We start from the raw sequence: 26,626 nt of genomic DNA, 5'->3' as shown, positions 1-26,626 counted from the left end.
AAAAAAAAAGGAAACAGGCTCTATCAACTTAAACAAAAAAGAAAAGAAAGGAGGAGGAGGGAAGAGAAGAAGGAAAGGAAAAATAACAAAGAAGAAATGAAAAACCACTATCAGGCCCAGACAAGATTTATATGTGTGTTCAACCAAGCCTGAAAGACAACTCCATCTTAAGTATACCATCACAGAGAATAGACTAAGAGGGAACAGATAAATTGACACATTTTGTGAATTTAGTTTGACTATGATACCAAGGGTAATCTTGCCAATATAGATAGAAAAATCTTAAGTTCACTTCTGTGATTATAGAAGTAAAAGAGTAACATCAGTGAAAATGGTGGAGTAGGTAGTTCTGAGGGCCTTTCTCCACAGAAATAGGAAAAAAAAAATAAGTAAAAACTGTCTGAGTGAACTTCATATAAACTATAGAAAATAAGCAAAGATATGCAGCAATCTTTATCTGAATCAAGAAAACAGCAACTTAAAAACGGCAGGAAAGTTGTGTCGCATTTTTACTTTCCCTGAACCACCACGCCCCTGCCCTGCCCACCGACCCCTGCTCCACTCCCCCTAGTTAAGCAAAGTCTTGAAGATGGCAATTGGTGTTACCAGTGTGAAACTCTGATCCCTGACTGTAGAGTGAACAGAGCCGACCTTAATCTCAAAAAACTGTTTTTCTCTCTTTTGACCTGACTGGAGACTGACTGAAGAAATGATGCAAACAGCACACCTATGTTCCACTTAATTCAGGACTTTCTCAGGGCAGAAAAGCAGCTGCATAGAAGACTCATTGAAAACACTGCAAATGAACAACCTGTTGCTATATAGGGCAGCAGTCTAAAGTTAAGGCAAACAATAAACACACTAAAAGCTAAAAAAGAGATGAGATAATAGAGTTTCTTTGGGAAATGACAGCACTGAAAAGCATCTCTATGTACTGGAGAACAGAAAAGCCACATGCATGCCCAAAGAAGGGCACTTAGAAAAGACCCTAAGCTTTCATCTCAGGCTGCTCTTTAGGGTCAGCACAAGGAGGAAGGGAAGGCTAAGGCAGAGTTGTAAATGGACTGAGTAAACACTGAATGAATGCCCCCAACACAGAACCAATCTTCAAAGACTGAAAGAGTTTTTTGTTCTTTTCTATTATTTCCTTTTGGCTCCAGGAATTCAATAAAATCTGTTAAAAAAAAAAAAAATCTTACTACAAGCTAAAGGATCAGAGATTTCAGAGACTACACACACCAAAAAATATAGACTTGACAATACAGTTAAAATAGGTAACTAGAGGTCTCTCATATCCACTTTCCCCATTAAAAACTAAAGCCATGAACATGTAATCACACTTTGAGCAGATTATCCAAGAGGAACACCGATATTCAACAAAAAATGGACAGAAAACACCTAAACCAAGGAAAGAGAGGGAAACAAGACAGCCTGCTCAGCCGGGATTGACAAGAAGCTGGGAAAGAATCCACATGGGAAAAGAGTAAGTAAGAGATGCCCAATGATCCACATTCTTACTGTGAACCCCTGCAATTTTAGTCACAGGAGAGCCCCTAGACCCTTGCAGGACACAAAACTAACATAGGGGGCTTTCCAGAGACAGCACAAAAGCATTGCCTATTCCAGCGAGGAAGCTCACACTGGGTCCCACACTCCCCCTGAGTCCTAAGCAGCTACAGTAAGGTGATATTTTTGGGAATCCAGCCCTCAACAGAATGTGTACTGCCCTGGGGCCCTGTGGGGCCATAAAAAAGAATGAAATTGTGTCATTCACAGCAACCTGGATGGAACTGAAGATCAGGTGTCAAGTGAAATAAGCCACGTACCAAAAGACAAATATACAAGTTCTCATTCATATGTGACATCTTTAAAAAAAAAGGTGATCACATGAAGGTAGAGAGTGGACTGGTAGAAGAGACTGGCAAAGTTATATGGGTAGGAAGGGGGAAATGAAGAGATGTTGGTTAATGGGCACAAAAATCCAGACAGAAGGGATAAGTTCTAATGTTTGATAGAAGAATAGGGTGACTACAGTTAACAACAATGTATTTTTCAAAATAGATAGAAAGAACTTGAAATGAACCTAGCTTCCTCCAACTTACAGTTAATGGCTATTCTGACCTATACTGATCTGTTAACCTCATCTACATTCTTGAGAGAATAAACTGATGTTATCACACATTCTTACAAATACTATATTAGACATTTAATTTACCTCTACAAATAAAATCATACTACTATTCTTCAAAACAAAACAAAGACATAGCTCAATTAGATGAAATACCATAGGTGCTATAGTAACCTCAGTGGTCCAGTAAAACTTGTCAGCTCTACAGAAAGAATTCTCCGGTTCATAGTTTTGGTCCATAGATAACATAATCAGGTCTCAAAAGTAAAAATGATTTCAAGATACATCAAAGAAATAAGAAAAACATCCATGAGGAAAGATTAACAGGGGTCTCTTCAGAAGCTAACAAGAAGAAAATGATGGTTTATCAACCATTTAATTAAGATTTTAAATCAAATACATATTTCAAAATATTCTTTGCTTTCATGTTGCTCTTAGGATCTAGCTTTAAGATTAACTTATGTCATGGGCCAGACCATGACAGGATTCTTTAGCCACCTTATATGTAATTATAAAGAATACTCAGCAAATATTTATGGTCGTCAGTTTGTTTTAATACCAACCCCAAGAAAGATTCACCATAAATTGTACTATAGTAATGCTTTCATTTTCTATGCATGTGAAAACACACATCTCGACCATGCAAGCATTAATATATACATATATATATATATATAAAATGCATATACCCAGTATTAGCATAGCATAATTAAAATAATCCATGGATAAAAAGGAAAATGCTGTTTTTTAATACTTACCACAAGCTTTAGAAGCAGCAATACAGATTTCTTCTGCAACATATTCCCCAGATGGAAATGTCAGATAATCTGCCTCAGCTTTCCCAAGGGAATGGTAAAGATACACCTGAAGGACCGGATCTATTTGCTTTATAGAATTGACATTTCCAGAAATATCACCATTCTGATTTATAGAAGATGTGGATGTTCCCTCCATTTCTGTCATTGTAAGGCAAGCCATTCCCATGCAGAGTCTTTTTCAGAACATTTACCTGTAAGAGAAAACAATGAAGTTACTAATGGGCCGGATGCAGTGGCTCACACCTATAATCCTAGCACTTTGAGGGTCCAGGGTGGCAAATAGGTTGAGCTCAGAAGTTGGAGACAAGCCTCAGCAACGTGGTGAAACCTCATCTCTACAAAAGCATACAAAATACACACACACATTAGTCAGCCATGGCAACACACACTTGTAGTCCTAGCCACTCAGGGAGCTGAGTGGAAGAACTGCTTGAGCCTGGGAGGTCGAGTCTGCAGTGAGCTGCCATACTCCACTGCACTCCAGTCTGGGTGATACAGCAAGACCCTGTCTCAAAAAGTAATTAATTAATTAATTAATTAAAGTTACTAATGGAAATAATATTGATAAGGCATCCTTCATATACAAAGAAGGACTGCTCCTTGACAGCAATGACTGTCAAATCCATTAACTGAATAAATATCGTGTACTGCTATGTACAAAGCACAATGCAAGAAATCACAGATTTTAAACTTCCTATGGACATTTAAAGGATTATGAAATTCCAGTTAACAACCTAATTGAGGACAATGATATAAATTCCTAACATGAACAAAACAAATAAGCATTAAACTCAGTTACAGATAACAGAAGAAGAGATTTCAAATTAAGAGAAGGGGAGTCCAGAAGGCTGACTAGAGGTATCTCGTACTCGCCTCCTCCACGAAGAAGAACCAAAATTGCGAGTAATCACACTTTGAATAGGTCATCTAAGAGCGAAAACTGGAATTCAACAGAGAAGTGAAAGGAAACACCTAAAGCAAGGAAGGAGAGGGAAGTGAGGCAGTCTGCTTGACCAGGATCAGCCAGAAGCCTAGAGAGCCTGCACAATGTGAATAAAGAGTAAGTGAGAGACTCCCAGTGGCCCACATTTTCACCACAAACTCCTGCAATCCCAGACATAAGAGAGCGCCTCAACTCTCATGGGCCCAGGGAGTAACCTAGGGAGCTGCCTGGAGACTGCACAATGACATTGCTTTAGAGAAGAAGTTTACGCTGGTCCAACACACTCCCAAGTCCTAAGCAGCTACAACATGGTGCTATTTTTAAAGCCTAACCCCCACCAGCATGCATCCTGCCCTGGACCCCAAAAGCCCCTGCAATGTCACATCCCTAGAGCCCCACTGACATCCTCCACCCAGTCACCTCCACTACTGGCTGCTGCCTATGGGGCCAAAGCACAAGCCAGTGGCAGTGACCCTGCAGAAGGACTGCCATACATTTGTATGTGCCCTGAGGGCAAGCTCTATGACTCACAGCTGCAACCATGGCAGGTTGCTGCCGCCAGGTGTCAAAATGCAAATTTGCATGCACCCTGAGGACAGCTCTATCACATCTTCAGCCTCCACCTACAGCTGCAGTGCACACTCCCTAGCTACCTCCCTACAACTGTTCCCACTGAGAGCAATCCCACCATCCCCAGCATCAGGGCCACAGCAAAATCACTGCCACCCCCACTTGAACATTCCATCAGGAGACTGGAAATTATCCTGCTCCTGCCCATCACAAACAGCACCTGCTCACACCACTGGAGGACCTGAGGATACTCTCACCCCGCCCAGCTCAGCACACCACTCCCAAGGACTTAAGCATGTTATCTGGGGTCCTTGGGATCACACCACTTTGTTCATATCCAATGTCAGCTGAGCATTGCACCTGGAGGTCTGAGGATGTGGCCCACCTAACCTGCTACTACCACCACAGCTGGTACCCACTCACACTTGCCACCTGACTTGCCTACGCAGCATATCACAGTCACCGCCAACATAAACCCAAACAACTGGAGAGCCAGAAGGTTGTCCTACCACTACTACTGACATGGCCCATGTCATGCTCACTGCCCATGGGCCTGTGGACCCACCCAACTGCCCAGCCTATCACTACCACTGCTGGCACCCAAACAAGTCACCTGTAGACCCAAAAATTGGCCTGCCTGCACTCACTAACACCATTTCCAAAGTAAGCCACCCTGTGGCTAATGTACAAGCATGTTTGTCCCACTGCTGCCACCACTGAAGACTGAGAATCAGTCCAGCAGGTTTCACCATTCCCAGCAAAAGTTCACCACAGTCTCCGCTAACAACTATACACTAAACCACTGAGGAAATCACAAACACCACTGATGCTGTTTACAGGGGAAAAAAGTCTTACAGAGACTACACTACTAAATGTATCCAGATTCAAAGCCAAAGTGCCCTAGGCAACCAATACCCCAGACAAATCTTCAGGAAAAAGTCCTACCCTGTGAAAGCAAATTTTAAAAAAAATGGAAGTTTCTATTACACCAGATGTGTAGATATCAAAGTAAGGGCACAGGAAACATGGAGATATAAGGAAATATGACATCTCCAAAGGATCACAATAATTTTCTACCAAAAGATTCCAGTGCAGAAGAAATTCATAAAATGCCAGAAAAAGAATTAAAAATAATGATATTAAAGAAGCTCAGGAGATACGAAAGAATACAGATAAACAATACAAAGAAACCAGAAATACATTTCAGGATATGAATGAGAAATTTACCAAAGAGAAACATAACATTTAAAAAGAAAACCAGACGCCAGGGGTGATGGCTCATGCCTGTAATCCAAGCACTTTGGGAGGCCAAGGCGAGTGGATCACCGGAGGTCAGGAGTTTGAGACCAGCCTGACCAATATGGAGAAACCCCATCTCTACTAAAAATACAAAATTAGCCGGGCGTGGTGGTGCATGCCTATAATCCCAACTACTTGGGAGGCTTAGGCAGGAGAATCACATGAACCAGGGAGGTGGAGGTTGCTGTGAGCCGAGATAGTGCTACTGCACTCCAGCCTGGGCTACAAGAGCAAAACTCCATCTCAAAAAATAAATAATAAATAATTAACTAGAATCATGAAACTGAAGAATTCATTTAATGAAATAAAAAAATACATTCTAGAGCATCTATAATAGACTAAATTGAGCAGAAGAAAGAATTTCAAAACTTGAAGACACGTCTTCTGAAATAACCCCATTAGCCAAAAAGAAAGAAAAAAGAATGGACAAAACCTACATAACATATGGGATATCATAAAGCAGCCTAGTATCAGAATTTTCAGTATTCTAGAAGACTGAAAATACGAAAGGTAGAGAAAACCTGGTTAATGAAATAATAACTGAAAACTATCCCAGTATAGCAAGAGATTTAGACATCCAGATACAGAAGCTCAGAGATCTCCAAAAAGACAAAATTCAAAAAGACCTTCTCCACAACACATTAGAGTCAAACTGTCGACAAAGACAAAGAGAATTCTAAAAACAGTAAGAAAAAAGTGTCTAGTCACATCTAAGGGAAGCTCCATCAGACTAACAACAGATTTCTAAGCAGAATCATTATAGGCCAGGAGAAAATGAAATGATATATAAAAAGTGCTGAAATTTAAAAAGAAAAACAAAAAAACCTGCAAGCCAAGGATACTATACCCAGCAAAAATTCATTAAGCAAAGGAAAAATAGTCTTTCTGACGCAAACAAAAGCTGAGGAAATTCAACACCACTCGACCAGACCTACAAGAAATGCCTGAGGGAGTGCTACATCTGGGAAGTGAAAGAACAATATCAGGCCAGGCACAGTGGCTCAGGCCTATAATCCTAGCACTTTGGGAGGCTGGGGCCGGCAGACTCCTTGAGCCCAGGAGTTCAAGACCAGTCTGGGCAACATGGGAAAACCCCATCTCTACAAAAAAATTTTTTTAATTAGCTGGATGTGGTAGTGTGCACCTGTGGTCCCCACATCTTGGGAGGCCAAGGAAGGAGGATCGCTTGAAGCCAGAAGTTCAAGACCAGCCTGGACAACATAGCAAGACCTCATCTCCCCATCTCTACAAAAAAAAAAAAAACAAATAATTAGCCAGGCATGGTGGCGTGATTCTGTATTCCCAGTTACCTGAGAAGCTGGGGCAGGAGGATCACTTGAGACCATGGAGGCTGAGGCTATGGTGAGCCATGATGGCACCACTGCACCCCAGCTTGGACAACAAAACAAGAGCAAGACCCTGTCTCAAAAAAGAAACAAACAAACAAAAAGACAGTTACTATCATCATGAAAAATAGATGACAAAATTACCAAACCCACTGGTAAAGCAAACATAGAGACTGACAAGAAAGGATCCAAATGTTCTCATTATAGAAAACCAACAAACCACAATGCTAAACAATATGAGAGAAAGAAAAGAAGAAAGGACTTACAAAACAACCAGAAATCAATTAATAAAATGACAGGAATAAGCCTTCACATATCAATAATAAATTTGAATGTAAATAGATTAAACTTCCACTTAAAAGATAGAGAATGGCTGAATGGATTAAAAAACATGACCCAACTACACGCTACTTAGAAAACCTCATCTCACCTCTAAAGATACACATAGACTGAAAGTAAAGGGATAGAAAAAGATATTCCATGCAAAGGTATTTCAGATACAACAGACTTTAAGACACAAACAGTAAAGAGACAAGGTAATTATATAATGATAAAGTAACATCCTGGACCTGCCTCTAGTCCATCTTGTACCACAAGAGTAAAACTCCTATCTTCAATGCCTATTTCTATACAGGGAACCCAGCAAGCACAGGCTTTAACCCTACTCAGTATTTTGCACTTATAATCTATATTTACATACAGCTTGATCTATTTTTATTCAGGATATTTTTTTTTCTTTTTATATTTTAATATGACACAATCATGTGTTTACAACAGAAAGGATGTTAACTGGAAATCACACTGCCTTAAACATACACACATACCCCAGAATTCCATAGGCACTCAATAAATGTTTCCTGAATAAATGAAATCATTTAGAAAATGCATTGATGCTTTTCTACAAAAAACAATCAAAACAATAAGTAACTCTGGTTGGCTTTTTTTTTCCCCTGGAAGTACATCATGAGAAAGAAGACAATAGGAACACCTGAGTCCACGAAGTTGAGGCTGCAGTGAGCAGTGACTGTGCTCATGCCACTGCACTCCAGCCTGAGTAACAAAGTGAGACCCTGTCTCAAAAAAAAAAAAAAGAATATAATCATCACAACTACAGCTGGCATTACTGCTTTGATTTGTGTTAAGATGTCAGCAGTTTCACTATTACTTGTGTACCATTTGTGCATATGTCAACTCAATGAAAAAGACATTTAACGTCTTGGCATTATTATGAAAATCATTTTAATTTCATTAACCCCTTGAATAGGTTGTGGGATACGTAGGCACCCTCTAGAGACCATGTTCTGAGAACTGCTACAATTCTACATTCAGCTACAAACCTCATGTTACACCTCAGTTACACCAAGAGACACATTAGAAGAATATTCATTGTGCCTCAGCTTCCAAAGGCAAAAACTGCAAGCAACCCAATCAGGAAAATAGGTAAATACCTTGGTGCATTTATACTACAGAATATGTTCCTCAGCTGTTAAAATAAATGAACTATAGCTTTATGCAACATGGATAAATCTTAAAAATACAATTTTGTAAAAGCAGTAAGTTACAAAAAAACTATAAGCTGTAAAATATCATTTTTCTAAAATTCAAAAACAATCAAAACTGAATCGTACATTGTTTAGGCATATACATGTGTTAAATAAATCTCCCCCACAAAAAAAAAAATCAAGGAAATGTTAATCCCAAAATATAATACAAGGGTTTCTTCTGTGAGACAGACAGGACGACTGCTCAGGAGAAACACATATATAGGTGCAAATTGCTGGCAATGTTCTAGTTCCTGGGGTGGGTGGTAGTTTCATGGGTGTTTAACATATTGTTCTTTATAACTCTCATATAAGTTACATCTATTCTAGTTTTACAGGACTTTTCCCTCCTAAATATAATCAAATCCACAAATCTTAAGGGTACCAGTCAATAAGTTTAGACACTGCATATACCTATGTAACCCAAAGCCCTAAGAAACTATCAGCATCCCAGAAAGTTCTTTCATGCTCCTTCTCCATCAGTCCCTGCTCTGATCACCCAAGTGGCCACAGCTGTTCAGATATTTTCCCACCGTAGATTAGAGTATGGTTTTGCTCAACGTCTTGTACCACCAGAATGAAAGTTTCCTGAAGGTAAGAACCTTGATATATTATTTACTACTGCACTCAGTGCCTAGGATACTCTCTGACACACGAAAGTTGCTGAATAAATGAAGAGTAAATAAAAGCTATAACTAAGTTTCATCAGCATGTGTTGATTAATAAATCAGTTGAATAAAGAGTAAATAAGAGGCTGGGTACAGTGGCTCACACCTGTAATCCCAGCACTTTGGGAAGCCGAGTTGAGAGCACCACTTGAGCCCAGGAGTTCAAGTCCAGCCTGGGCAACATTGTGAGAACCTGTCCCTACCAAAAAAAAAAGAGTAAATAAAATTTATAATAAATTTTAATCCATCTGTACACGAAAACTGGAAAACCAGTACTTTAAATATCACATTTTAAAAGTTAATATTTTCAAAATTTAGTTGTGTACTAGTAATTCTAAGAGATACAATTTTTCAGATCAATAAATATGCATCAAGAAGTAATGCAGATTAGAAAAATTACTAAACTGGGAGCCAAGAGACCCAAAAATAAGTTTTCATCCTTTCTTATTGCAAACTAGTTACATGACAAATCAATCTCAGCTTTTTCACTTGTATAACTAATTAAATCTCAGCCATTCGTCCCAGCTCTTAAAAATCTATGATTTATAGTAAATTATACATCATCTAAGTACAAAATAAATTTTAAAAATTAAGTGCTACAAAGTGACAAGAATAAAATTATCATCATTACTAAAAACAAAGAAAGTTTTAGAAGTTTCACACAACGATAAAAACATACGCTGGATCTTAAAAGAAAAATAGAATTTTGACAAGTAATGAAAAAAACAGGGCATTACTGGCAGGAAGAAAAGCATGAAAAACATGGAAAGAGGAATGTACACAGCATGTTCCTAGAACAAAGTAGAAACAAGTTTGGCTGGACTGACAGGTTTAGATAGGTCAGTGCTTCTCAACTTTTCCACAGAAATGTCCCAAAAGGCAGTGGAGTGGTCTAAAGAAGAAGCTAAGAATATAAAATACATTTGAAATACATTTAATATCCATGTGATTTAGCCATTTTGATTTACTTTGTTCAGTATATCAAATTTTTATAGTCCAAGTAGATATACATTTTTTCCTACAATTATTCATATGCTACTTTGGTAAACCTAAACATAGTGAGGTGAAATGTAAAAGAATTTTATATTACACTCTAAAGACCACTCATTTTAAAATGTACTTTTATCACAAAAGAAGAAGATATAAGTTATTGGGGAAAAAGTGCTTTGAACTGTTTTCTTACTGAGCAAGAAAGAAAATATGAACAGAAGAGAGGTCCTAACAAGCTCTCATACTTTGTGATAAAAAATTTGTTCAACCTTTATTCTTCTCTTTCTTTCACCCCATTATCCAATCCATCAATATGTACTGATATAGTTTTACTTCCAAATTATATTTCAAATCCATTGGCTTTTTTCTCCACAACTACCATCATACGGTAAGCAGCTATTATTTCACTCTTGAACTATTGCAATGTCCTCCTATTTTCCCTAAGTCTACTTTGCCTCCCAATTACATAATCTCCACACAGGAGCCACCCTCATATTTTAAGAATGTTTAGACTAAAATTCCATGAGTCCTACATTATTTGTTTGCTGTCTACCTTTCCAACCTCATCATACAACTCTTGCTATGTGCTCCTTCCACTACTAAATTACAGGCTTCAATACATTATAACTCATAAAAGAACCTCATCTGCCTTGTCAAACAACCTATTCTCAGCAGGTAGAAAAGTCCTGAGATACAGATCTTACTAAATATTTAATTTATTAATGCTAAGATCATAAAAATAACAAAATAATTATTTTGTTACACATACAATATAATTTCAGGATCTCCAGACCAAGGCTGGGTTGCCTCCCTTAATGAGAAGTTCAGAAAAATCCTGTGCATTTCCCTTCTGCCCTAAACACCAAGGAAATGATGAATAATAATATTTTAAAGTAATTTTTAACATAGAGATTTTCAGTAATGAGAGTAGTTTATACTACACTAATTTTCCTGCTGACAACAATTATAAACTTTTTAAAAATATGTATTTATAAAAACACCATTTGAAGACATTGTCAAGGAAACAAAAGCAGATACAAACTAGGTAGGGGTGATATGACTCTTGAAAGAAGGGGAATACAATGAATGAGGCCCACACTTACCCTTCTTCCTTCCTAAGACAACTACACAGTCTGTTGTGTACAGGCAGGGGACAGAAGAGGGGACAGAGCTCTTGTAAAAAGCTGCAGTCTTACTGGGTGAAAGTACCAGAGAATGAAGTCTGGAGCTGCTAGAAGAGCTAAAACTTGAGGGCAGAAATCTCAGGAAACTGGGAGTCAGCTGGGGCTGACTCCTGAATTCCCATTCATAGGATGAAAATCCAAGCCCAGGGAGAGGCAACAGTCAGAAATCTGAAAGAACTGGGAAGACATTTCAACAGCTATCTGGTCCTGGAGAGTCAGGGTTTAGCGTAACAGAGAATTGGTAAATATCTCAGGCTTTCCATTGAAACTGTAGAAAAGCCACACTTGAAAAATAAGAGCCACTTGCCAGAACTAATGGCCAAACTGAAACAGACCTGTCCTAACAAAGCCTAAAACCAAGCCTCCACAGGATCAAGGTGATGTGCCAGTAATTTAACCACCAGCTAAAACAAAATTCAATACTTCAGAGGAAGATTGAAATCCACACCATCTGGAGTTTCTACACTGTATCACCCACAGTGTTTAGCAGTCAGTGAAACTTACTAAACATAGAAAGAGAAATGGGGGAGTTAAAAGGAAAATATTTGTAATAGGAATGGACCCACAGCAGACCTAAATGTTGGAATTTATTTTAAAGATTTTGTTTACTATGATACACATGTAATAGAATTTACATTAAAAAATTAATAAGATGCATGAAGATAAAGAAGCCATATGTAAACTCTACAACATCAAGAAATCTAGGCCGGGAGCTGTGGCTCATGCCTGTAATTCCAACATTTTGGGAGGCCAAGGCAGGAGTATTGCTTGAGTCCAGGAATTCAAGACCAGCCCTCACAACATAGCAGGACCCCATCTCTAAAAAAAAAAAAAAAAAAAAAAAGAAAGAAAGAAAAGAAAAGAAAATTTTAATTAGCTGGCCATGGTGCTGTATGCCTGAAGTCCCAGCTACTTGGGAGGCTGAGGCGGGAGAATTACTTGCCCTCAGGTGTTTGAGGCTGCAGAAAGCCACGATCACACCACTGAACAAAAGCAGCAACAAAATTGGATACATATAGGCGGAACAGAAGAAATATTTGAAAAAATACTGGGTAAATGTTTTCAAGTTTGTTTAAAAAAATCAAACCACCAATCCAAAAAAATTCATCTGACCCCAATCTATATAAACCCATACTTAGTCACATTATAGCCAAACTGCTAAAAACCAAAGAAAAAAAGAAAATCTTAAAAGGAGTCACATACATTCTGGAGAACCAAGATAAGAAACAGAACTGACATCTCTTCACAAGCAATGGAGGCCAGAAGACAAAGTACTAGTAGGGAGAGGGGGAAAGCTGTCAACCTAGAATTCTACAATCCTGAAAAATAATTTTGATACCACTGTATCTGTTGTATCATAAAAAATAAGAATTTCAAAACTTAAGGCGAAACAAATATATTTTCAGATAAATGGATGCTGAGAGTGTACATACCAACAAACTCACACAATAAGAACTGATAAAATAATTTGGATTAAAGGAAGTATTACATGTAAACTCAGATTTACAGAAAGGAATGAAGAACTCAAAAATAGTAAATATGTAAGTAATTATATTGTTATTCTTCCATTTCTTAAATGTATTAAAAGGGAACTGATGGCCAGACACAGTGGCTCATGCCTGTAATCCCAGCACTTTGGGAGGCTGAGGTGGGTGGATCAATTGAGGTCAGGAGTTTGAGATCAGCCTGGCCAACATGGCACAAACCCCATCTTCATTAAAAATACAAAAATTAGCTGGACATGGTGGCATGCACCTGTAATTCCAGCTACTAGGGAGGCTGAGGCAGAAGAGTCGCTTGAACCTGGGAGGCACAGGTTGCAACAGAGGTCACACCATAGGTCATGCCACCGCACTCCAGCTTGCACAACAGAACAAGACTCTGTCTCAAAAAAAAAGACAACTAAACAACTGACAATTGTTGAAAGCATGAATAATAACAGTATATAAAGTGCATGGCAGGGTTTAAAATAGATATAAAAGTAAAACAGTAACAACAATAGCTAAGAGGAATAAGATTAAAAGTTTATATAAACCAATTCATGAAAGCTCTAAGAAATAAGAAAAGGTGTTATCAGCAAATCAGATATTTAAAATAATTCCAGGAACATCAAAAGTAGACAGGATTAGAATGACAGAATAGAGGAAATAGATTCTACTTAAAACATACATAGGCTAGGTGCAGTGGCTCATGCCTGCAATCCCAGCAGTTTGGAAGTCTAAGGCGAGGGGATCACTTGAGCCTGGAGCTCAAGACTAACCCTGGCCAACATAGTGAGACCTTATCTCTACAAAANAAAAAAAAAAAAAAAAAAAAAAAAAAAAATCTAAAAATTAGCCAGCGTGTAGTGTGCATCTGTAATATTAGCTACTTGGGAGGCTGGGGTGGGAAGATGGCTTGAGCCTACAAGTTTGAGCCTACAGTGAGCTAGGTGCCAGCCACTGTACTCCTGCCTGACAAACAGAGCAAGACTGTGACTCTTAAAAAAATTATTTAACTGAAGAAAAAAATAATACACAGAAGACATCAACAAGCATAAAAACAGCTGTCTGCACACACATTAATAAAGCATAAATATACAATGATTATCAAGGATTGTTGTTACACAGTTAGGATGGGGATGGGGCAGGGGTGGTGGGCACAAAAGAGTAGGACCAAAATGGACCAGAAAACAACTGACCCCAGAAGAAATAGATAATGCAGGGAAAAGAACTTCATTTAAAATTTTTCTTGGTATTCTCAGAGAGATTTATGAATATTTTGAAAAAATAAAGTATCACTAGATTACGAAAAAGGAACAGAGAATAAATGAAGTTTATAAAAATTTTTTAAAAATCATGACTAGCGATAAAGAGAGCCTGGGCATTTCGTAGTCTTCCTGTGCTGCTCTGCCCTGACTTTGTTTTCATTCTGTCTCAGATGTCCCCACTATACACAATTTTGTGGATATTCTTTACGGCTTTATTCTTTATCATGAAACAGCATTTTTCTTCATTTTGGCTCTTTTGTACTTCCTACAGAAATAAATAAATGGACCGCTTTCCTTTTCCCCCAGGTGTTTAACACCTGCTCAGGTCTGAGCATCGAGCCACCCACTTTGCCCATTCATTCTAGTTATTATAAGATTTGTGTGGTTCCAACTTATGTGTTGCTGTTATAGAAAATGCTGCTCTAACCATACTTGTTAAAGTTTGCAAGTGGTTGTGCATAATAAATTCTCTATACACTAAAGAAAAAAATGATGACAATTCAGTGAAAGAGTTGAATAATATGACTCAGAGGAGCAAATTAGTAATTTGGAAGACAGTCAAGACAATCTCCCAATTCCAAGACTGAGAAAGTGAAAGAGACGAAGACAGAAAGAAAAGAAATATGATGAGCAAAAGGGTAAAAAATATGAGAATCAATCCAGGGAGTACAATTCTAAAGGAAGTTCTAGATGGAGGAAGAAGGAGAACACAGAGAAGAAAAATAATAGAAGAAATTGTATTGGTGTTAAAGACACCTGGGTTCATATTAAAAAGATCTGCTGAGAGGAGACAACATTTAATTTTTTAAAACTGTACTAACAAGATCAAAGCAAAGGGTCCAAATACCAAAAATAACAAAGAAATTCTAAAAGAGTTCAATTTATCTTTGTCTACTCAGAGCTTCTACCCACACTTATAAAAATCACTGATGAAAACATTTGTGCATTCAGATTGGTCCCTCTTTAGAGTCATACTCAAATAGATCCTTAGTACTGGCTCATCTATCATTTTATATTTCATCAGTCCATTTCCTCTCTCACTATCCAAGACAACTGTCTCATACTTTCTGCTCCTCGATCACCAAAACTGCCAGCCCTTTTCTTAATCTCCGCTTCCTACATTTGACTGAGAAATACAAGCAATCAAAAGCAAACACATAACAACTAAAGAACGCAAATCCTTTTCAATTGAAGCTGGAATATTTCAGAAAGTAGGCCACATGTTAGGCCATAAAATTCTTAACAAATTCTTAATGAAATAATACAAAATATAATTTGTATTCAAAACATGAACAATGGAACAAGCAACCATTTTATATACTTAAGACTCACAATATTGACTTAATGTTGTATAGACCATGAAAAATTTACATAATTTTTAAAAGTATTGAACAAATAATAACACTGAAGAATATAGCATAAAAATGTGAAACTCAGCTTTACACTACCCATTCATTTTATTCTGAGTAAGCAGTTTGATAAGAATTGTCATTATTAGGGGCAGGCGCAGTGGCTCATGTCTGTAATCCCAACACTTTGGGAGGCCGAGGTGGGCAGATCTAGGGAAGTCAGAAGTTCAAGACCAGCTTGGCCAACATGGTGAAACCCTGTCTCTACTAAAAATACAAAAAAAAACTAGCCAGGCATAGTGGCATGTGTCTGTAATCCCAACTACTTGGAAGGCTGAGGTAGGAGAATCGCTTGAACCTGGAAGGCGGAGGTTGCAGTGAGCCAAGATCGCACCACTGCACTCCAGCCTGGGCGACAGAGTTAGACTCCATCTCAAAAAGAAAAAAGATAAAATAACATAATAATAATAATTATTATCATTATTAGGTTGGTGCAAAAGTAATTGTGGTTTTTCCCATTAAAGCATTGGCAAAAACGCATTACTTTTGCACCAACCTAATAAAAAATATATTAAGTTGCAAAATGGGACATATTTCACATTCAATGATCACTTAATATTTTATAAATTCATGCTATCCTTAATACCTCAACAACAACAACAAAAATTCATGTATGCATTGAAAAATGTGAAGTTCTGCATTTGAATCAATGGAAATTTGCCAATGGCACCTAAATTAAAAATCTCTTATTGAAAATATAACCACTGACCCAAGCCTCGCAGCATACACAGAAAAAAAACTAGAAACCCCAATATATTTTTAAATTAATCAATATTCTTTCATAGAACCCATGGTACAAAAAATAACTTAAAAAATACTTTGGATCAGTAATGAAAATGAGTAAAATGCAGTAAAAGTGTATACTAAGATATTTATAATCTTAAATTCATACATGAGAAGAGAAGAAATGCTGAACAATGTTATTAAATAAACTTTCATTTCAAGAAGTTGTGAATGGAACAACAAATTAAGCTAAAAACCATAAAAATGAAAATACAAAAGCAGAAATCTGAGAATAAAAAGAAAATAAAGAAAAGCAAAGTAAAAAGTTGGCTTTTTAAAAAACATTAAAATTGATAAAACACTAGAAAGACTGATCAAGAAAAAAAGAAGATAAAACAGAAATTACCAATATTGGGAATTAAAAAGTAGACATTATTCCCAGAGCTTACAATTTTGAAATGTAAGACTATAAGGACTATTCTCCAATTTAAAAAAAAAATGAAGTTTCTTTTAAAACAATTTACCAAAATTGGCACAAGAAGAAATATAAAATTTGAATAATTCTATATATAATTGATATGGTTTGGCTCTGTGTCCCCACCCAAATCTCAGGTTGAATTATGATCTTCAATGTTAGAGAAGCGGCCTGGTGAGAGGTGACTGGGTCATGGGGTGGATTTCCCCTTTGTTATTCTCTTGATAGTGAGTGAGTTCTCATGAGACCTGGTTATTTAAAATTTTGTAGCACATCCTCCTTTGCTCTCTCATTCCTGTTGCTATATGAAGATGTGCTTACTTCCCCTTCACCTTCTATCATGATTGTAAATTTCCTGAGGCCTTCCCAGCCATTCCTCGTGTATAGCCTGCAGAACCGTGAGTCAATTAAACATCTTTTCTTTATAAACTACCCAGTCTCAGATAGTTCTTTACAGAAATATAAGAACAAATGAATAAAGTAATTTAAAAATTGAATATACCACTTAAAACTTTTCCACACAGAAAATTTAATGCCCAGTGACTTTCCTGAGAAATTTTTCCAAACGTCTGAGGAAGAAACACTGAGCTTATACAAATTCTTCCCCACATTCTTAAGAGGAGAGTACAAATATGACACCAAAATATGTAAGGACACGAAAAGGAAAAAAAAAAATTACCCTTGAATCTCTCTCATAAACAAATTTGGAAGAAAATGCTAAACAAAATAATTAAATCCAATAATATATTTTTAAAAAATAAGTCTTGACCAAATGAATTTACCCCCAGGTGTGCAAAGTTAACATTTAAAAATCATCATACCAGATTTAAAAACTTACGCACAGCAAAGAAAACAATTAACAGAGTGATGAGACAACCTATGAAACAGGAGAAAATATTCTCAAGCCATCCATATGATAAGGGGTTAATATCCAAAATAGGCAAGAAATACAAACAACTCAAAAGCAAGACAACAAATAACCTGATTTAAAAATGGGCAAAGGACCTGAACAGATACTCCTCAAAGGACCATACAGGCTGGGTGCAGTGGCTCAACCCTGTAATCCCAAAACTTCAGGAGGCAAAGGTAGGAGGATCAATTGAGCCCAGGAGTTCAAGACCAGCCTGAGCAATTGAGGCCCTGTATCTATAAAAAAAACAATTAGACAGGCATGCTGGCACATGCCTGTAGTCCCAACGACTCAGGAGGCTAAAATGGAAGGATCACTTGAGCTTGGGAGGTCAAGGCTCCAGTGAGCTACAATCACACCACTATACTCCAGCCTGGGCAACAGAGACTCTGGCTCAGAAAAAAAAAAATATGTAAATGGCCAACATGTTGACAACAAAATGTTCACTAAATGCAAATTAAAACCACAATGAGATCTCACCTCACACCTATTAGAATGGCTGTTATCAAAAAGATGTAAGGATAATAGGCATTGGTGAGTACGTGTAGAAAAAGAAACCCTTGTACACTCTTGGGTGGGAGAATGTAAATTTTTACAGTAACTATGGAAAATGAATGGAGGTTCCTCAAAAAGCTAAAAATGGAACTATCATATGATTTAGCAATCCTGCTTCTGGGTATAGGAACTAAAATTAACATGTTGAAGCAACAGCTACACTCCCATGCTCATTGCAGCATTATTCATAATAGCCAAGATAAAGAATCAACCTAAGTGTCCATCAACAAATGAACTGATAAAATACAGCATATGTACACAAGGGAATATAATTCAGCCTTTAAAAAGAAGAAAATCCTGTCATTTGCAACAACATGGATGAACCTGAAGGACATTATATTAAGTGAAATAAGCAAGGCAAAGAAAGACAAATGCTGTATGATCTCACTGATACATAGAATCTAAAAAAGTTGAACTCACAGAAGCAGAGAGTAAGTGGAATAGCAGTTACCAGAGGCTGAAGGTCCCATTAGGAGAAATGGGAGATGTAGGTCAAAGGATACAAAATTTCTGTTAGAGGGGTAAACTGAAGAGATCTATTGTACATTATGGTGATTCCTGCTAATAACAATATATTGTATACTTGAAAATTGCTAAGAGTAGATCTTAAGTGTTCTCACCACAAAAAATAACTATGTCAGGAAGGACAAATGTTAATTATACTGACTGATTTTGCCATTCTGCAATGTATACATATAACAAAATGTCATGCTGTACACCATATATACAATTTTTATGTAATTTAGAATATAAAATTTTAAAAAGTAGTCAATATATTTTACCGCATTATTAGAACAATGAGAAAATGCAACATATGATCATTTCGTAGAGGCAGAAACTATCTCTAAAAAAATTTAACTGACATTCATGATTTTAAAATCTCAACAAACTAGGAAAAAAGGAAACTTCCTTTTTTCTTTTTTTTGCTGTTACTCTGATAAAGGGTAACAGCAAAAAAATCTTAATATACTTAATGGTAGAATATTGATCTTCTTCTTCTTTAGTTCAAAAACATAATAAGCATGTCTAAAATCATGATTTCTATTCAACACCATAGTGGAAATTGTGGCTAGTTCAATAAGGCAAGAAAACAAAATAAAAGGTATAATGATTAGAATGGATAAGTGTAACTGTCAGTATTCACAGATGACATGTCTGTGTATATAGGAAATTTAAAAGAATCTACCAATCACTAAGTGAATTTGGGAAAGTCACAAGATGCAAGACCAATATATAAAAATCAAATATATTTCTCTATATCAGAAGCAAACAATTTTTAAATGAACATTTAAAAATAGTATCACTTAGAATAGTAACAAAAAATCAAATACTTAGAATCAATCTATTGAAATATCTGTAAAAATTCTGCAATAAAATCCATAAAACATTTCTATGAAAAATGAATGCTAGCTAAATAAGAGAAGGGTAGACCATCTTGATATAAGAATATAGAAAAACTCAGTATGGTTCAGATGTCATTTCTTTTCCAAATTAATCTACAGATTCAACCCAGTTCCAATTAAAATCCTAGCAGTTTTTGTTGAAATTTACAAGTTGATCCTGAAGTCTATACGAAAAACAAAGGATTTACAATAGCTAAAACAATCTTGAAGAGGAAACTGAGGATTTACATTACCAGACATCAAGATTTATCATAAAGATAGGACAATTAGATTGGTATTGGCACAAAAATGAACAAATAGACAAATGGAACAGAATAGAGTCCAAAAATCTATACTCACATACAGCTACCTAATTTGGAACAGATGTGCCACTGCATTTCAATGAAGAAATGTTGGTCATTTCAAAACATGTTGCTTAGTGAATTGGCTATTCATATGAAGGAAAAAATAACCTTAACCTCTACTTCATACCATACACAAATATTAATTTAAGATGTACCACAGACCAATGTGACCTCTCTTAAACAGGATATAAAAACATTGATCATAAAAGATTTATAAATCAGACTTCTTAAATATATATGCATATAATAAGTTACCAATTACATGAAGCAAAAATGTAGAGAGAGAAATAAAACAACTATTATACAAAAAAATTTAATACTCATTTCTCAGGAATTAACAAACATCAACCAACTAAACATAACTGACATTTACAGAACACAATGCCCAACAAGTGCAGAATATATACCCTTTTCAAGTGCCCATCAGAACATTCACTAAGTTATACCATGGGTTGGTCCATAAACCAAGTCTGAATAAATTTGAAAACACTGAATTCATAAGAAGTATATTCTTGGCCATAACAAAATTGAATTAGAAATGAAGATCAAAAATATATCTAGAAAATCTCCCAGTATTACAAAATTAACATAGTTCTAAATAATCCCAGGGAAGAAACTTAAAGGGATATCAGAAATTATTTTGACCTGAATGATAATAAAGAAACAATAAAATTTGGGGATACAACTAAAACAGTGTTTAGGGAGAATGTATAACTATAAATGCTTACACTGGAAAAGAAGAAAGATATAAAATTAATTACCCAGGTAGCTAGAAAAACAAACCAGAGAATGAAGAATGAAGAACAGAAATCAATAATATATAAAAACAATAGAGAAAATCAATAAAACCAAACTTTGTTTTCAGAAAAGACCAAGAAAATTCATAAACCTCCAAGATTTACAAAAAGAGAAAAGAACACATATTGCCCATAACAGAAATAAAAGCAAGACATCACTACAGATTTTATAAACAGTAAATGGATATAAAAGGATAGGAGCTACTTCACGCCAATGACTTTAACAAGTTATATTTGATGAAAAAATTACTTGAAAGACCCAAATTACCAAACCTGACATAGGAAGAAACAGAAACATTGAATAGTATCATATTGCTTCAATGAATGAAATTCTTCATTAAAAACATACCCACAAAGAAAACTCTTGGCCAAAGTGAATTTCTTGGGAACATCTGTCAACTAAGGAAAAAAAATAATACCAATTCTATACAACCTCTTACAGGACACAGGGGCAAAATTATTTTCCAAATCATTTTATGTGGCCACAATTATCCTAATACCAAAACCTGGCAAAAGCATATCATACACACACAAACACAAAAAAATTACAGGCCATTGTCTCTCATGAACATAACAAAATAACAGAACATAGAACCAGCAGCATATAAAAAGGTCAGAACATCAACACCAATAGGGGTTTATTCCAGTAATACTGTTTGCTTTGATATTTTTAAATGAATCAATGTAATTTACCATATTAACAGAATAATGGAGCAAAACTATAAGATCATCTCAAATGTTGCAGGAAAAGCATTTGACAAAAATCAACACCAACTCATGATGAAATTTCTGAAAATAACTTAGAAAAGGAGGGGATTTCCTAAATAAAATAAAAATCATCTACAAAACCTTCCATTACTTAATGATTATATATTGAACACTTTCTCCATAAAATCAGGACCAAGGAAAGGATGCCCACCACCACCATTTCTATTAAGCACTGGTGTTTCTACTCAATGCAATTTGGTAGGAAAAAGAAATAAAAGGCATAGAGATTGAAAAGAAAGAAGTAAAACTTTTTATTTGCAGACATGGTTGTATGCACAGAAAATGCTGAGGATTCCAGCACTGCATTGCACCTACTCTAAAATTGACCACATAATTGTAAGTAAATCACTCCTCAGCAAATGCAAAACAATGGAATTCATAACAAACAGTCTCTCAGACCACAGTGCAATCAAATTAGAACTCAGAATTAAGAAGCTAACTCAGAACCATACTACTTCATGGAAACTGAACAACCTGTTGCTGAATGTCAACTGGATAAACAATGAAATGAAGGCAGAAATAAAGATGTTCTTTGAAACCAACGAAGACACAGCGTACCAGAATCTCTGGGACACACTTAAAGCCATGTTTAGAGGGAAATTTATAGCAATAAATGCCCACATGAGAAGCAAGGAAAGATCTAAAATCAACACCCTATCATCAAAATTGAAAGAGCTAGAGGAGTAAGATTAAAAAAACTCAAAAGCTAACAGAAGCCAAGAAATAACTAAAATTAGAGCAGAACTGAAGGAGATAGAGATACAAAAACCCCTTCAAAAAATCAATAAATTCAGGAGCTGTTTTTTTGAAAAGATCAACAAAATAGACAGACTGCTAGCCAGATTAGTAAAAAAGAAAAAGGAGAAGAATCAAATAGATGCAACAAGAAACGAAAAAGGGGATATCACCACAGATTCCACAGAAATACAAATTACCATCAGAGGTTACTACAAACAACTCTATAAATATAAACCAGTAAACTTGAAAGAAATGGATAAATTCCTGGACACTGGCACCCTCCCCCAAGCCTAAACCAGGAAGAAGTTGAAACCTTGAACAGACCAATAACAAGGGCTAAAGTTGAGGCAGCAATTAATAGTCTACCAACCAAAAAACAGTCCAGGTCCAGACCAGTTCACAGCTGAATTCTACCAGATGTACAAAGAGGAGCTGGTAACATTCCTTCTGAAACTATGCCAAACAATCCAAAAAGAGGGAATCCTTCCGAAATCATTTTGTGAGACCAATATCATACTGATACCAAAACCCAGCAGAGACTCAACAAAAAAAAGAAGGCCAACATCCATGATGAACATCGATGCAAATATCTTCAATAAGCTACTGGCAAACCAACTGCAACAGTACATCAAAAAGCTTATCCATCACTATCAAGCAGGCTTCATGCCGGGGATGCAAGGCTGGTTCAACATACACAAGTCTATAAACATAATCCACCACATGAACAGAACCAAAGACAAAAACCACATGATTATCTCAACAGATGCAGAGAAGACCTTCAACAAAATTCAATAGCCCTTTACGCTAAAAACCCTCAATAAACTAGGTATTGAAGGAACATATCTCAAAATAATAAAAGCTATTTACAACAAACCTACAGCCAATATCATACTGAATGGGCAAAAACTGGAAGCATTCCCTTTGAAATCTGGCACTAGACAAGGATGCCCTCTCTCACCACTCCTATTCAATACAGTATTGGAAATTCTAGCCAAAACAATCAGGCAAGAAAAAAAAAATAAAGCGTATTCAATTAGGAAAGGAGTAAATCAAATTGTCACTATTTGCAGATGATGTGACTGAATATTTAGAAGATCCCATCATCTCAGCCCAAAATCTCCTTAAACTGATAATCAACTTCGACAAACTCTCAGGATACAAAATCAATGTGCAGAAATCACAAGCATTTCCATACACCAATAACAGACTTAAAGAGAGCCAAATCATGAGCAAACTCCCATTCACAATTGCCACAAAGAGAATAAAATAACTAGGAATACAAATAAGAAAGGATGTAAAGGATCTCTTCAAGGAGAACTACAAACCACTGCTCAAGGAAATAAGAGGATACAAACAGATGGACAAACATTCCATGCTCATGGTTAGGAAGAATCAATATCGTAAAAATGGCCTTAGTGCCCAAAGTAATTTATATATTCAACGCTATCCCCATCAAGCTACCGGTGACCTTCTTCACAGAACTGGAAAAAAATACCTTAAACTTCATATGGAACCAAAAGAGAGCCCACATAGCCAAGTCAATCCTAAGCAAAAAGAACACAGCCAGAGGAATCACACTACCCGATTTCAAACTATACTACAAGGCTCCAGTAATCAAAACAGCATGGTACTGGTACCAAAACAGAGATATAGACCAATGGAACAGAACAGAGGTCTCGGAGGCAATGCCACACATCTACAACCATCTAATCTTTGACAAACCTCACAAAAACAAGCAATGGGGAAAGGATTCCCTGTTTAATAAATGGTGTTGGGAAAACTGGCTAACAGTGTGTAGAAAGCAGAAACTGGGCCCCTTTCTGACACCTTACACTAAAATTAATTCCAGATAGATTAAACACTTAAACATAAGAGCTAACACCATAAACCTAGGCAATACCATTTAAGACATAGGCATAGGCAAGGACTTCATGACTAAAACACCAAAAGCATTGGCAACGAAAGCCAAAATAGACAAATGGGACCTAATTAAACTCCACAGTTTCTGTACAGCAAAAGAAACAATCATTAGTGTGAACCTGTAAACAACAGAATGGGAAAAAATTTTTGCAATCTACCCATCTGACAAAGGGCTAATATCCAGAATCTACAAAGAACTAAAAGAGATTTACAAGAAACAAACAAACCCATTCAACAGTGGGAAAGGGATATGAACAGATACTTTTCAAAAGGAGACATATATGAGGTCAAGAAACATGAAAAAATGCTCATCATCACTGATTATCAGAGAAATGTTAATCAAAACTACATTGAGATACCACCTCATGCCAGTTAGAATGGCGATCATTAAAAAATCTGGAGACAACAGATGCTAGAGAGGATGTGGAGAAATAGGAACACTTTTGCACCGTTAGGGGGAGTGTAAATTAGTTCAACCATTGTGAAAGACAGTGTGGCAATTCCTCCAGAACCTAGAAACAGAAATTCCATTTGACCCAGCAATCCCATTACTGGGTATATACCCAAAGGATTATAAATTGTTCTATTATAAAGACACATGCACATGTATGTTCATAGCTGCACTGTTTACAATAACAAAGACCTGGAACCAACCCAAATGTCCATTGACAATAGACTGGACAAGGAAAATGTGACACATGTACACCATGGAATACTATGCAGCCATAAAAAATGATGAGTTTGTGTCCTTTGTAAGGACATGGATGAATCTGGAAACCATCATTCTCAGCAAACTGACACGAGAACAGAAAATCAAACACTGCATGTTCTCACTCACAGGCAGATGTTGAAAAATGAGAACACAGGGACACAGGGAGGGGAGCATCATACACTGGGGTCTGTTGGTGGGGTGCCAAGGGAGGGATAGCAGTGGGGTGGGAAGTTTAGGGAGGGACAACATGGCGAGAAATGCCAGATGTACATGACGGGATGATGGAGGCAGCAAACCACATTGCCATGTGGGTACCTATGCAACAGTCCTGCATGATCTGCACATATACCCCAGATCCTAAAGTATAATTTTAAAAAAAGAAATAAATAAAATGCTGAAGATGGTATCAAAAAAATTATTAGAACTTATAAATGAATTTACCAATATCACAGGATACATCACAAAATAAACAAAACCAACTGTATTTCTATACACTGTATTAAGTATTTTTTTTATTCTGTATTTTTGATGCTTTCACATCTTGGGGCCTTGCTGACCCTGGAGGGACTGCCCCTTTCAGGGCTAGCCAATTCCTAGAGACAGAAAGAACCTGACAGTGAGCGCACTTTTTCATATGCAAACCAATCAACACCTTATCAAGTTCTTACCTGATATTTATACATATCCCAACCATCTCCTTTATCCAGTTCTCACTTAATACATATACAAATGTATCAAACAAGAAGATGGTACCTCCAATACACAAAGAGCTCCACAAACTGATTTTTTTAAGCCACCAGAGAAATTACAGACGTATTAAAACCTTCCACCAACAAAAGTTTTGAGCATTTATGTAAAATGCATAAAAATGGGCCATGATAAAACATAAGCTCAAAAATCTTAAAAAGAAAACTCCTAAAAGCTGGCATAACAAAATCTAAAAATCATTTCAAAGTTAGTATAACTGTTACTAGAAACCCATCTCCACAATGAGTATACATATGCCTTTTTTTCACTTTTATGTTATGCATCTCTTTATATTTGAATCATTCCCTTAAACTACAAAAACATTTTCAAATGTTTGTAAATATTCTTTTAAAAATTACTGCTATCAGCTGTTCTTCATGCTTTTCTTACTGGTCCCCTTACACATTTGAAATTGGACATTTCCAGCTCTTCTTCAGTCTGTTTTCAATCGAACCATGCTGGTTATTTCTGTACCAAAAACTATGTCACATAATGTACCTCCTTTCTAAACCCAAAATCTAAGTGAAAAATGATACAGGAAATAAAAGATGGGTAACTTGACTGCACAATATTATAAACACTACAATCAAAACTAAAAAAAAACAAAAAAAAAAACAGAAAAAATATGTGCTACAAAGATTTCATGCATTTATACAAGTTACTCTTTTTTTTGAGACGGAGTTTCGCTCTTGTTACCCAGGCTGGAGTGCAATGGCGCGATCTCGGCTCACCGCAACCTCTGCCTCCTGGGTTCAGGCAATTCTCCTCCCCCAGCCTCCTGAGTCGCTGGGATTACAGGCACGTGCCACCATGCCCAGCTAATTTCTTGTATTTTTAGTAGAGATGGGGTTTCACCATGTTGACCAGCATGGTCTCGATCTCTTGACCT

The 26,626-nt window shown here is 36.5% G+C and overlaps 1 protein-coding gene and 1 long non-coding RNA gene across 3 annotated transcripts in view; one reads left to right on the top strand and one right to left on the bottom strand.

The window, feature by feature from the left end:
* LOC119466773 overlaps window positions 1-12,362 on the top strand; it is a 22,448-nt gene extending 10,086 nt beyond the window's left edge. Inside the window, exons 2-3 of the long non-coding RNA XR_005195240.1 lie at window positions 9,222-9,228; window positions 12,351-12,362. This is a non-coding gene — a long non-coding RNA (uncharacterized LOC119466773). The remainder of the gene's footprint in view (window positions 1-9,221; window positions 9,229-12,350) is intronic.
* JAK2 (Janus kinase 2) overlaps window positions 1-26,626 on the bottom strand; it is a 124,779-nt gene that overhangs the window by 76,363 nt on the left and 21,790 nt on the right. For both annotated transcript variants that reach the window (XM_017496989.2, XM_017496988.1), the window contains one exon: window positions 2,887-3,137. In XM_017496989.2, coding sequence (XP_017352478.1) covers window positions 2,887-3,112 — 226 coding nt within the window. In that variant the 5' untranslated portion in view covers window positions 3,113-3,137. The remainder of the gene's footprint in view (window positions 1-2,886; window positions 3,138-26,626) is intronic.

The sequence above is a fragment of the Cebus imitator genome, unplaced genomic scaffold (genome assembly GCF_001604975.1).
Source record: "Cebus imitator isolate Cc_AM_T3 unplaced genomic scaffold, Cebus_imitator-1.0 Scaffold227, whole genome shotgun sequence".
NCBI classification, from domain to species: domain Eukaryota; kingdom Metazoa; phylum Chordata; class Mammalia; order Primates; family Cebidae; genus Cebus; species Cebus imitator.
The sequence above is the reverse complement of the archived record's forward strand: the minus strand, read 5'-3'. Positions and strand labels throughout refer to the sequence as shown.